The sequence below is a fragment of the Gekko japonicus genome, unplaced genomic scaffold, assembly GCF_001447785.1.
Source record: "Gekko japonicus isolate JY-2015 unplaced genomic scaffold, Gekko_japonicus_V1.1 scaffold2857, whole genome shotgun sequence".
NCBI classification, from domain to species: Eukaryota; Metazoa; Chordata; class Lepidosauria; order Squamata; family Gekkonidae; genus Gekko; species Gekko japonicus.
In genome coordinates, this window is record NW_015163692.1 from 32,040 (window position 1) to 43,048 (window position 11,009).

General features: G+C 55.3%; 1 protein-coding gene across 1 annotated transcript in view; it reads left to right on the forward strand.

Moving 5' to 3' along the window:
* The first annotated feature begins 2,706 nt into the window (after positions 1-2,706).
* The window catches only part of LOC107107482 (HLA class II histocompatibility antigen, DR alpha chain-like), an 8,867-nt gene continuing 564 nt past the window's right edge, over positions 2,707-11,009 (forward strand). Inside the window, exons 1-4 of the mRNA XM_015407789.1 lie at positions 2,707-2,773; positions 7,855-8,112; positions 9,033-9,311; positions 9,822-9,972. Coding sequence (XP_015263275.1) covers positions 2,707-2,773; positions 7,855-8,112; positions 9,033-9,311; positions 9,822-9,972 — 755 coding nt within the window. The remainder of the gene's footprint in view (positions 2,774-7,854; positions 8,113-9,032; positions 9,312-9,821; positions 9,973-11,009) is intronic.

Genomic DNA, 11,009 nt, shown 5'->3' on the forward strand with positions numbered 1-11,009 from the left:
CGCCCCCCCCACGCTTCCCCCCCCCCCCCCCCCCCCCGGAGCTCTGCTTACCAGAGTGCTCGGTCCGTCCTCCCCTTCCGCGGACAACAGAGAGATCGAGAAGCACCAGCATCAGTACCAGAGTCACTGGCAGGATCAGGCTAGACCCCATGGCTGCCCCAACAAAAAAACCCCGTCCAGCAATCGGTAGCAACTTTAGTCACTGGCTTGGGGGAAGGAGAGTTTTGCCTCTGAAGTTCTGCGGAGTGGGCCGGGCCGCAAGGATCACCAATGAGAATTCCGCCTGAGGGAGCGTCATCAGTCTCCGGGTAGAAGGATCAGCCGCGGCTCCTCTTAAGGGAGATTGGTTTTTTGCCGGCGGTACAAAGAGAAGGCAGAGGACAAAATTGGGGGGGGGGGGGGAAGGCCCCCTTTTCAGGTAGAGCTCCCCTTTCCAGGCCAGTTGCCCCCAAAGTGCACCCCCCCTCTATCTCATCTGCTTTCTCCAAGTGGGCAGTCCGGCTGGTGTGGGCTGTTCAGGCCTGCTTTGGGGGACCTCTTTCTCTCTCTTTTTTTTTGGGGGGGGGGAAGCAAAGCCCCATCTCGGCCTCCCCCCTCCCTCCCTTGGTCTTTCAGCCCCGAGGTCCCCCAGTAGCCCCCTTTTCTTCCCCCGCAGTCGTCTACTCCCGGGACTCTCTTGGTGCCCTCCAGGAGAGGAGGAGGAGGAGAAAACTGGAGCATTTCCTGGGGTGCGCCTGGAAGGCTGGGACGGGGGTCCCTCTGGCCAAAGAAGAGTACCCCCTGGAGGCCACTGCCTGGTTCTCCCCCCCCCCAGGCTTCCTCTGCGGGGGGGGGGGATGGAAAAGCAGGAGGAGGCGGGAAAAAAGAAGAGGTTGGATTTATCCCATGCCCTTCACTACCCAAGGGAGTCTCAGAGCGGTTTACAAACTCCTTTCCCTTCCCCTCCCCACAACAGGCACCCTGTGAGGCAGGTGGGGCTGAGAGTGACAGAAACTGCTCTTTTTCAAGAACAGCTCTTATCAGAACTAGGGCTTGCCCAAGGTCATCCAGCCAGGTGCAAGTGGAGGAGTGGGGGAATCAAACCCGGTTCTCCCAGATTAGAGTCTGAGCACTTAACCACTGCACCAAACTGGCTCTGGCTAGCCTTCGGGCAAAGTTGGTGTACTTCACACCCCGAACCCAGGTGGGCAGCTGTGGGCCCTGGGAAGGGCCCGTGGAGCTGATGGTAGCCCCCATCAGGGTGCATGGAAGGATCGGACTCGGGGCCAACCTGGATCCTTGGCTGTCTATCCTCTGGCCAGCCAGTGTTCCCTCTAAGATGAGTTAGTGTGAGCAAGATCACAGTTTTTTTAGCCTCCGACCCACACATTTTTGCCTTCGCTCAGGCAGGAGGGCTCCAGAGCAAACCAATTTATGCAGGCAGTCAAATCGCCGCTCACAACTTTAAGGCCAGCAGCTGACAAAGTAGACTTTTTGCTCACGAGACTCCGCGGCTTAGAGGGAGCATTGCAGCCAGTGTTCCCTCTAAGCTGAGTTGGTGTGAGTGAGCTCACAGTTTTGTAGCCTCCGGCACACACATTTTTGTCTTTGTTCAGGAAGGAGGGCTCCAGAGCAAACGAATTTATCCAGTAACCAAATCACTCACAACTTTCATGCCAGCAGGCGCACCTCACAAAATAGAATGTTTGCTTGCAAGACCCCACAGCTTAGAGGAGGGGTGTCAAACATGCGGCCCGGAGGTTGGATCAGGCCCCCGACGGCTCCTATCAGGCCCGCAGTGGGACTGGCGGTCTTCTGCTTCTTCTTCCAGTTCTGCTGCTGCTGCGTCATGGTAGGTTTGCAGTTTACGGATACACACCTGAAGAGCATACTCAAGATTGCAACGGCACAGACATTTTGATGCAATAATTCGCAGCAAGAGGTGTCCATTATCAGACACTGCTAAATAAACAAAATATTGCAAGAGTGCTAATGTTTTAAGCATGTTTTTATTTTAAGTTTTAAAAATCCCACCCCTTTGTGTTTGTGTCCTTCATAAAGTTTATATCTCCGCTACCTGGTGGCTCAAGTTTATATCTCCGCTACCTGGTGGCTTCAACTGCAGGCTGTGGAAGGTCAGTAGTTCAAGACCCCCGCATGAGGGAGTGAGCTCCCGTCTCTAGTTCCAGCTCCTGCCAACCTAGCCATTGGAAAGCTAGAAATTGCAAGTAGATAAATTTGGTGGGAAGGTAACAGCGTTCAGTGTGCCTTGGTGTTTAGTCATGCCGGCCACATGACCACGGAAACGTCTTCAGACAGTGCTGGCTCTTCCGCTTTGAAACGGAGATGAGCACCGCAACCCTAGAGTCGGATTCGACTGGAACCTTTACCTTTACCCTCTCTGGGGTCTAGGCGGAGGAGGTGGACGTCCAGCGGCGACCACGCACACTTAAGAGCATCGCGCTTTTCACCCGCTTCTAGTGCACAAGTCCTCGCCCATTTCGCCTTCCTCTCCGTCTATCTGCCGCTCGGGCGGCTCTCGGGGGTTTCCTCACTTGGCAACAGCCGGGTCAGCGCCCAGGCCTTTTTCTCATTGGCTGCCTCTGCCCCGCTCGTCTCCTCCCTCACCCACCGCGGCCAGGACCGGGCTCAGTCGTGCGCCTCTGCCAGCCCCGTCGCTGTCCCCATTGCTGCCTGGCCCTCCCTCCCTCCCCATTGGCGGCAGGAATGGGGGTCCTGGCCGGGAACCTGTGGCTACTGCTGCTGCTCCTCCTGGGGGTCCGCCTGGTGACAGGTAAGCCCAGGAGCCTGTGTGCGGTGGGGGCGATGGGGCAGCCTGGTCGGGGGTGGGAGAGTTGGAGGAAGGAACGAATCGGCAGGAAGGGAGGCTGGAAGGAATGGGTTTATTTGGGGGTGGGGAGGTCAGGGCTCATAAGAACATGAGAGAACCTAAGAGAAGCCAGTGTTGGATCAGGCCAATGGCCCATCCAGTCCAACACTCTTCTGTGTCACACAGTGGTCAAAAATACCAGGGGCCATCAGGAGGTCCAGCAGTGGGGCCAGGACACTAGAAGCCCTCCCACTGTTGACCCTCCCCAGCACCAAGGATACAGAGCATCACCTGCCCCAGACTGAGAGTTCCTATCTACACCTTGTGGCTAACAGCCATCAATGGACCTCTGCTCCATATAAGAACATAAGAGAAGTCAATGTTGGATCAGGCCAAAGGCCCATCCAGTCCAACACTCTGGGTCACACAGTGGCCAAAAATACCAGGTGCCATCAGGAGGTCCGCCAGTGGGACCAGGACACTAGAAGCCCTCCCACTGTTGACCCCCCCAAAGCACCAAGAAGACAGAGCATCACTTGCCCCAGAGCCCCCATCTACCCCCTTGTGGCTAATAGCCACTGATGGACCTCTGCTCCATATCCTTATCTAATTCCCTTTTGAAGCCGTCCATGCTTGTAGCCGCCACCACTTCCTGTGGCAGTGAATTCCAAGTATTAATCACTCTTTGGATAAAGAAGGACTTCCTTTTATCCCTTCTAACCCAACCGCTCAGCAATTTGATTGAGTGCCCATGAGTTCTTGTACTGTGAGATCTGAGGGTTGCCAGCTCCCCCCCCCCTTGCTGACCCCTCTTAAATTCTCCAGTTTGGTATATCCAGAAATCAATTATTTATTTATTTATTTATTTATTTATTTATTTATTTCAATTTATATCCTGCCTAGCCAGACGCTGAAAGGTAAAGGTAAAGGTTCCCTTGCTCGAAAGCCGGTCGAATCCGACTCTGGGGTTGCAGTGCTCATTTCCGTTTCAAAGCCGAAGAGCCAGCGCTGTCTGAAGACATGTGGCCGGCATGACTAAACACCAAAGCGCACGGAACGCTGTTACCTTCCCAGTGAAGTGGTACCTATTTATCTACTTGCAATTTCTTGCTTTCAAACTGCTAGGTTGGCAGGACGCTAGGCAGGAATAATTTGGCCGAGTGCACAAAGCACAAGTGGGAATTAAGATTGCTGGGGAAAAGATCAACAACCTCAGATATGCAGATGATACCACTCTAATGGCTGAAAGTGAAGAGGATCTAAAGAGCCTCTTGCTCAGAGTAAAAGAGGAGAGCGCAAAAGTGGGCTTGAAGCTCAACATCAAAAAAACTAAGATCATGGCATCCGGCCCCATCACTCCTTGGCAAATAGAAGGGGAAGCTGTGGAAGTAGTGACAGACTTCACGTTCCTGGGATCCCAGATCACCACAGACTGTGACTGCAGCCATGAAATTAAAAGACGCCTGCTCCTTGGGAGGAAAGCGATGGCGAACCTAAACAGCATGATAAAAAGTAGAGACATCACCCTGCCAACAAAAGTCCGCATGGTCAAAGCAATGGTATTCCCAGTAGTCATGTATGGCTGTGAGAGTTGGACTATAAGGAAGGCCGAGCGCCGAAGAATAGATTCTTTTGAACTATGGTGCTGGAGAAGACTCTTGAGAGTCCCTTGGACTGCAAGAAGAACAAATCAGTCAATCCTCAAAGAAATCAACCCTGACTGTTCCCTGGAAGGCCAGATAATGAAACTGAAGCTCAAATACTTTGGCCACCAAATGAGAAGGGAGCACTCCCTGGAAAAGACCCTGATGTTGGGAAAGATTGAAGGTCAAAGAAGACGGGGACGGCAAAGGATGAGATGGTTAGACAGTGTCAGCGATGCAACGAACATGAAATTGAGCCAACTTCGGAGGACGGCGGAAGACAGGAGAGCCTGGCGGGATCTTGTCCATGGGGTCGCGAAGAGTCGGACTCGACCGTGCGACTGAACAACAACAACAACAAAGCCACTCAGCGAAGCTTCTACAGTCTCTATGTGTGCTGAGTAAGAAACAAAGTTACTCAGAGCCTCTTTATCTTTTCATACTAATAAGAGTTATTTTATTTAAGGAACTCCAGTTCTCAACAGGAAAGGGCAGGGACAGGATCTAATCTAACTAACTAGGATGGATGTAGATGCAGGATGAACATCCGGCATCCATGTTGCCAAAATGGAGAGAGATGGCATTGTGTGGAGAGCAGGTGTGAGGCCGGAAGAGAAAAACTTGTTCCCTGAGAGTATCAGTCTACACATCAAAAGGGATAACATTAGAGAGAGAGAGAGGGAAGGAAAGGCTGTTCAGTGCCTAGACTATCTATCTCTCTAACTCTCTTGTAGTCTTCCTCTGTAGTCTGAGTCAAGAGACAGCATTACAGGCCTTCACTTCTAACAGCTCCTCAGAAGAAGAAGAGATTGGATTCATAACCTGCCCTTCACTCGGAGTCTCAGAGTGGCTCACAAACTCCTTTCCCTTCCCCTCCCCACAAGAGACACCCTGTGAGGTAGGCGGGGGTGAGGGAGCTCTCTTGAGAACTTCCCTTTCAAGAGCAGCTCTTATCAGAACTACGGCTTGCCCAAGGTCATCCAGCAGCTGCAAGTGGAGGAGTGGGGAATCAAACCCGGTTCTTCCAGATTAGAGTCCGTGCACTTAACCACGACACCAAACTGGCAGGAATGAGCCGGAAGTAAGGGTTCTATTTGGTCAAAAGTTCCACTCGGTGATGGTTCCAGAGATCAGACTTTCATTACAGGCAGAGGTGCAAGCTAAGCTGCTTTCTGGGTCAGCCGGCACACTTTTCTGGACCACCCTTTGCTTCTTAGGTGCAGATCGGTGTTTTCTAGGCCCTGATGCCCAACCTGAGCAACAGGCCTGGGAACTTTTCTTGCCTCTGTCCAGCATCAGAATGTGAGGGTTCACGGGCTCCTCTGCTTCTTCAGTGCACGATGCGTCTGACAAGGCTGTTCCGGGGGTAGAGAAGCTTCTCTGTGCAGCCGAGGAAATGGGGGCAGGGAAGGGGTGGCCAACTGTTGGATGATAGTGAGATATTGAAAAAATTGGTATTTAGCAGAGATAAGATGGTCCAGCAGTGCCAGAATAAAATAATTCAGACTCAGAGTCCATGTGTGATCAAAACAGAGGTCATTTTGGGGGGGATCGTGGGGGATCGCAGTTCCCCCGGGTGAGGTATGGGGGGTGGGGCACATGACAAAGCCCCGCCCCCCGCTTCCGGCCGCCCCGCTTCCGGCCCTCATTCAGCCAGGGGGAGGCAGGAGAAGAGGGAGGGTAAGTTGCTTCCTCCCTGCCTCTCCCCACCCCTGCCTGCCTGGGGCCAGGGAGGGCCTTTGCGGGGCTTCCTTGCACTCCCACCGGCCTTGCAGGTCCACCGCCGGGCCCCTCATGGGGCTCGGCAGTGGAGCTGCAAGGCCGGCGGTCGCGGCCGGGACCGTTGGGGGCGGGGTGTGTGGCCTTATGACACACTTCCGGTGATGTCAGGGGGTGTGGCCTTATGACACACTTCCGGTGATGTCAGGGGGTGTGGCATATGCTAATGAGTCCCCCTAGCTCTGTTTCTACGAAATGACCCCTGGATCAAAATATAAAGTTTTTACTAAATTCTAGCATGGGAAGGGTAACTGGGATGAAAATAACAACAGAGCATAATTGGCTACATCCTTACTCGACAAAGACAAAACTAGAAGAGAGAATATGGCCACTCTTCTTCTTCTTCAGAACAGCAAACAAAGACGGGAAGAGAAGCCATAAAATGGTAATACACCTTGACACTTTAGTCCCAATCAAATTCCTAGATCAGGGAGAAAATTCCCAGGCATTCTACAGCTAAAGAGCATTGGTTACATGAGAAACATGTGACTTCCTGTGAGTAACATAAACAAGCATTTAACCCCAGATATACTGAGGGTTTCCAACTTGTAATACCCAACACCAACGGAGGCTTGAGGAAGAGGAGGGCAGTGAGGGACTGGCCAGGGATGAAAGCCGGGTCTGTAAGCAGAAGGAGCACCCACCAGTGTGTGCCTCAGAGAGAGAGAGACAAGAAGAAGAAGATAAGAGATTGGATTTATGCCCCGCCCTTCACTACCCAAAGATGTCTCAGAGCGGCTTACAGTCTCCTTTTCCTTCCCCTCCCCACAACAGACACCCTGTGAGGTAGGCGGGGCTGAGAGAGCTCTGACAGAGAGACAGAGAGAGAGAGAGAGAGGGAGAAACAGAGACACAGAGACAGAGAGACAGAGAGAGACACGCACAGAGAGAGACAGAGACAGAGAGAGAGACAGAGACACAGAGAGACACAGAGAGAGAGAGAGAGGGAGAGACAGAGACACAGAGACAGAGAGAGACAGAGAGAGAGACACAGAGAGAGAGACAGAGACACAGAGATACAGAGAAGGCATTCCAGGAAAACTCAACTCTACTGTGTGGGCCTCAGCTCAGGGCCTTCCAGGTGACTTTGGGCCTTGGGAATATTGTGCCCCCCCCTGCAGCCCGGGGGAGGAGGGCGGCCTCCACCTACAGGACGGCAGCCCTGCTGCGAGGGGGGAGGCTTTTTTCTCCCATTCCCCACAGGGCCAGGCTTTGGGTCTGGCAGGCCTGAGGATGGGGGAGGGATGTGTCGCCTCCAAACTTCACTCGGGAGCATTCGGAGGGGGCTGTCACTCCTGCTGTTGAGAGAGGCCTGGCCCGGAACCCCCATACTCCCAAATCCTGCATGTGTGAATAGGAGGGGAGCCCAGCAGCAGGGCCCCCCAGGATCATAGCTACAGTGGGGCATCTCGGGGCTAAGCCCCCTGACTTATGGTCAAGCCCCCCACGACTTCCCATCCAGCCCAGGCGCTCCATTGGTGGTGTGTGCAGGAGTGTGTGTGTGTTTGTGGGGGTGCCCCCTGACTTATTTAAAGGCCCCCCGAATTTAAAACAGTCCTGGCTATGGGCCTGCCCCCCCCCCATGGCCTCACTTTCATCCTCCTTCTCTGGGGTGGGGGATAGCGGAGGACGTGCTGTTGCAGGCGGCCTTCGTGCAGCGGAGCCTGACCTCAGAGAAGGAGCCCGGCGAGTATACCTACGATATCGACCGCGAGGAGGTCTTCCACGTGGACCTGGAGCGCAAGGACATCGTCTGGCGGCTGCCCCAGTTCCGGGATTTCACCACCTTCCCGGCCGTGAACGCCCTGAGCAACATCGCCATCCTCCGCTCCAACCTCGACATTCTCATGCGCCGCTCCAACAACACCCCCGTCGAGAACGGTACCGCCGAACCCCTCGGTCCCACTGGGGCGGGAGCCTCAGACGTCCCCTCCCGCTCCTACCCTTGGCCTGGCACCTGCCCCTCTGCCCTCCCTGGCCTCAGGCAGAGAAAGGGCCCCTTGTTCCCCAGTGTCGGGAACCCCCTCCCCAAATCCTGGTTTCGGCCTGGTTTTTGATGCACTCCCCCAGACCGGAGAGCTGCTTCTAAGTACTGCCTGCCTCAAGCGGGACACTCTCCTGTGACACATCCAGAGGGTCCAAAGAGTTTATTTGTTTAACCCATGTCTACCCACCTTTCACCCCCAGGGCAGTCCAAAGTGGCTCCCTCTGCCGTCTCCTCACAACAACCCTGCGAGGTAGATTCACCCTGCGAGTGACTCATTCCAAATCACTCACTCACCAAATCGCAAATCACTTCCCTGGCAGAGTGGGGATTCGAACCTGGGTCTCCCAGATCGCAGTCTGACACTTTCACCACCACGCCACACCGGCTTTCAACAGTCAGGGTCAACTTAGGGCTCACACAGGGAAAAATTCTCCCCTCTGCCTGCTGTCCAATGATGGTGTCCCCACATCATTCCCCCCCCCACTGTCCCAAAGGACCACAATACCAGGAACCCCTCACCCCAGTCCCCTTCCCCCTCCTCATCCTCCTGAGAGATCCTCTCCAGAGGAGGCTGCCTGTTGCCCCTCTTGGTGTCGGGCTGGTGGGTCTCCAGAGCTGAGCTTGTGCCAGGCAGGCACCTCTTTGCACCCTGATATGGAATGCATCTTCCCCCTTTAGGAGTAGGGCGTCTTCCCCCTTTAGGGAGTGAAGAGTTCATTCTGGGACCTTTGGGGAACTGGGAAGGGAGACCTTGGTCTGGGACCCAGACCTGCACCAGAACCTCTCCTGTGTGTCTCCCTCCCCTCCCTTGTAGTCCCCCCGAAGGTGACGCTGTACCCGGAGAAGCCGGCGGAGCTGGGGGAGCCCAACGTGCTCATCTGCCTGGCTGACGCCTTCTTGCCCCCCGTGATCAATCTGACCTGGGTGAAGAACGGGCAGGAGGTGAAGGACACGGAGGAGACCGACTTCTACCCCAACACGGACCACTCCTTCCGCAAGTTCTCCTACCTGACTTTCGTCCCCAACGCCGAGGACGTCTACTACTGCCGGGTGGAGCACTGGGGCCTGGCCCAGCCCCTCACCAAGGAGTGGAGTAAGGATTGGGGCTGGGGGTGGGAATCAGGGCCAGTGCACACCTGGGGGGGTCCTTAGTAGTAGACCACAGCACCCTCTCTCGGTGACCCCGGTGTCTGAAACAGGGATCAGGTGCCGCAGACAAGGACCATCCTCTTAAGGGACCAGCCCTCCAGTGTAGGACTCTCCAGGGGAGGCAATTCATACATCATTCAGTCCGCAGAAGAGTCCAGCCTGGGATCCTTTGTGGGGCAGATTTCAGGCAAAAGGGGGCTAGCCCCAGAGACTCCTCCCCCGAGTGTGTTTCTTGAGGCTGGTGAAGCCAGCATTTCTCAAAGGGGCAGTCCTGTCGGTGTGGGTGATGGGGTCACAGCTCTGGGTGGTCTCCACGAAGGGTTCTTGGGTCGGGGTCAGGGGACACGCAGTGTTCACTGATGCCTCCGGAGGGCGCGGAATCCAGGGGACAGAAATCACAGGGGGAAGCGCTGGATCAAGACTCTGCTTCCGCTAACCTGCCTTCCTCCCTCAGACCTTGACATGGTTGAGTCCCTCCCAGAGACGGTGGCAAACGTGGTGTGCGGCCTCGGCCTGGCCGTGGGCATTGTGGGCATCATCGTGGGCACCGTCATCCTCATCAAGAACCGGCAGAACAGTGAGGCCAACTCCCGCCGGAGGCCCAGGTGAGTCCCACCTGCGGGCAGAAGGGCCAGATATGGTGTGTGTGGGGGGTCTCATGCTGCCATGTCCCGGGGGGGGGGAGACATCTCCCTGTGACTGAGGGGTGGCAGAAGAAGAAGAAGAAGAAGAAGAGAAGAAGAGAGTGGATTTATACCCCGCCCTTCACTACCCAAAGGAGTCTCAGAGCGGCTGACAAACTCCTTTCCCTGCCCCTCCCCACAACAGACACCCTGTGAGGTAGGCGGGGCTGAGAGAGCTCTGGCAGAAACTGCTCTTTTTTCAAGAACAGCTCCTATCAGAACTACGGCTTGCCCAAGGTCATCCAGCCAGGTGCAAGTGGAGGAGTGGGGAATCAGTCCCGGTTCTCCCAGATTAGAGTCCGCACACTTCACCATGACACCAAACTGAAGTGGGTGGGGAACGTGGACAGGAAGGAGAGGAGCAGGAAAGATGGTCTCTGTGTTGTCTTAGAGGGAGGAAGCCCCGTAGCTAGGGATTTTTGGGAAAGGGGGCCTTGGGGGGGGGGCCACCAGCTAATTACATCAATGGCTCCAGGGCAAGGTGGGTCTGCCTGGCGTGCACCTCACACAGCCCCCACTAGAGCCTTTCTCTGAGGCCAGCCGGAATCCCAATGTTAATAGACACCAAAAGGTCTAGGAAAGCTGCCGTTGGCAGCACTCCTTCCTCACTCCTTCTCTGAGCCGAGGAGCCTGGAGGAGAAAATCCAACAGGAGGAGCGAACCAATCTGACCAATGGGTGTGTGTGTGACTCCGTCAACCACCGGTTGCTGCTGGGTCCTAAAGAGACTCAGCTCGTTGCAGATGAGCTCAAACGGGGAGACGCCGGCTCTGATCGATCAGGGGGTGAGGGGGCCACGGAGGGAGGGAGGGGGAGCTGAGGATCGGGGGAGGGTCCCACAAAAACGGCGAGGAGGGGGGCGGCTGGGTCCCGTGGGCTCCACGTTAGCTACGGGCCTGGAGGGAGGAGAAGGGGGAGCTTGCTAAGCCAAGCCTGAAGTGTTGGGGGGGGGGGGAGCCG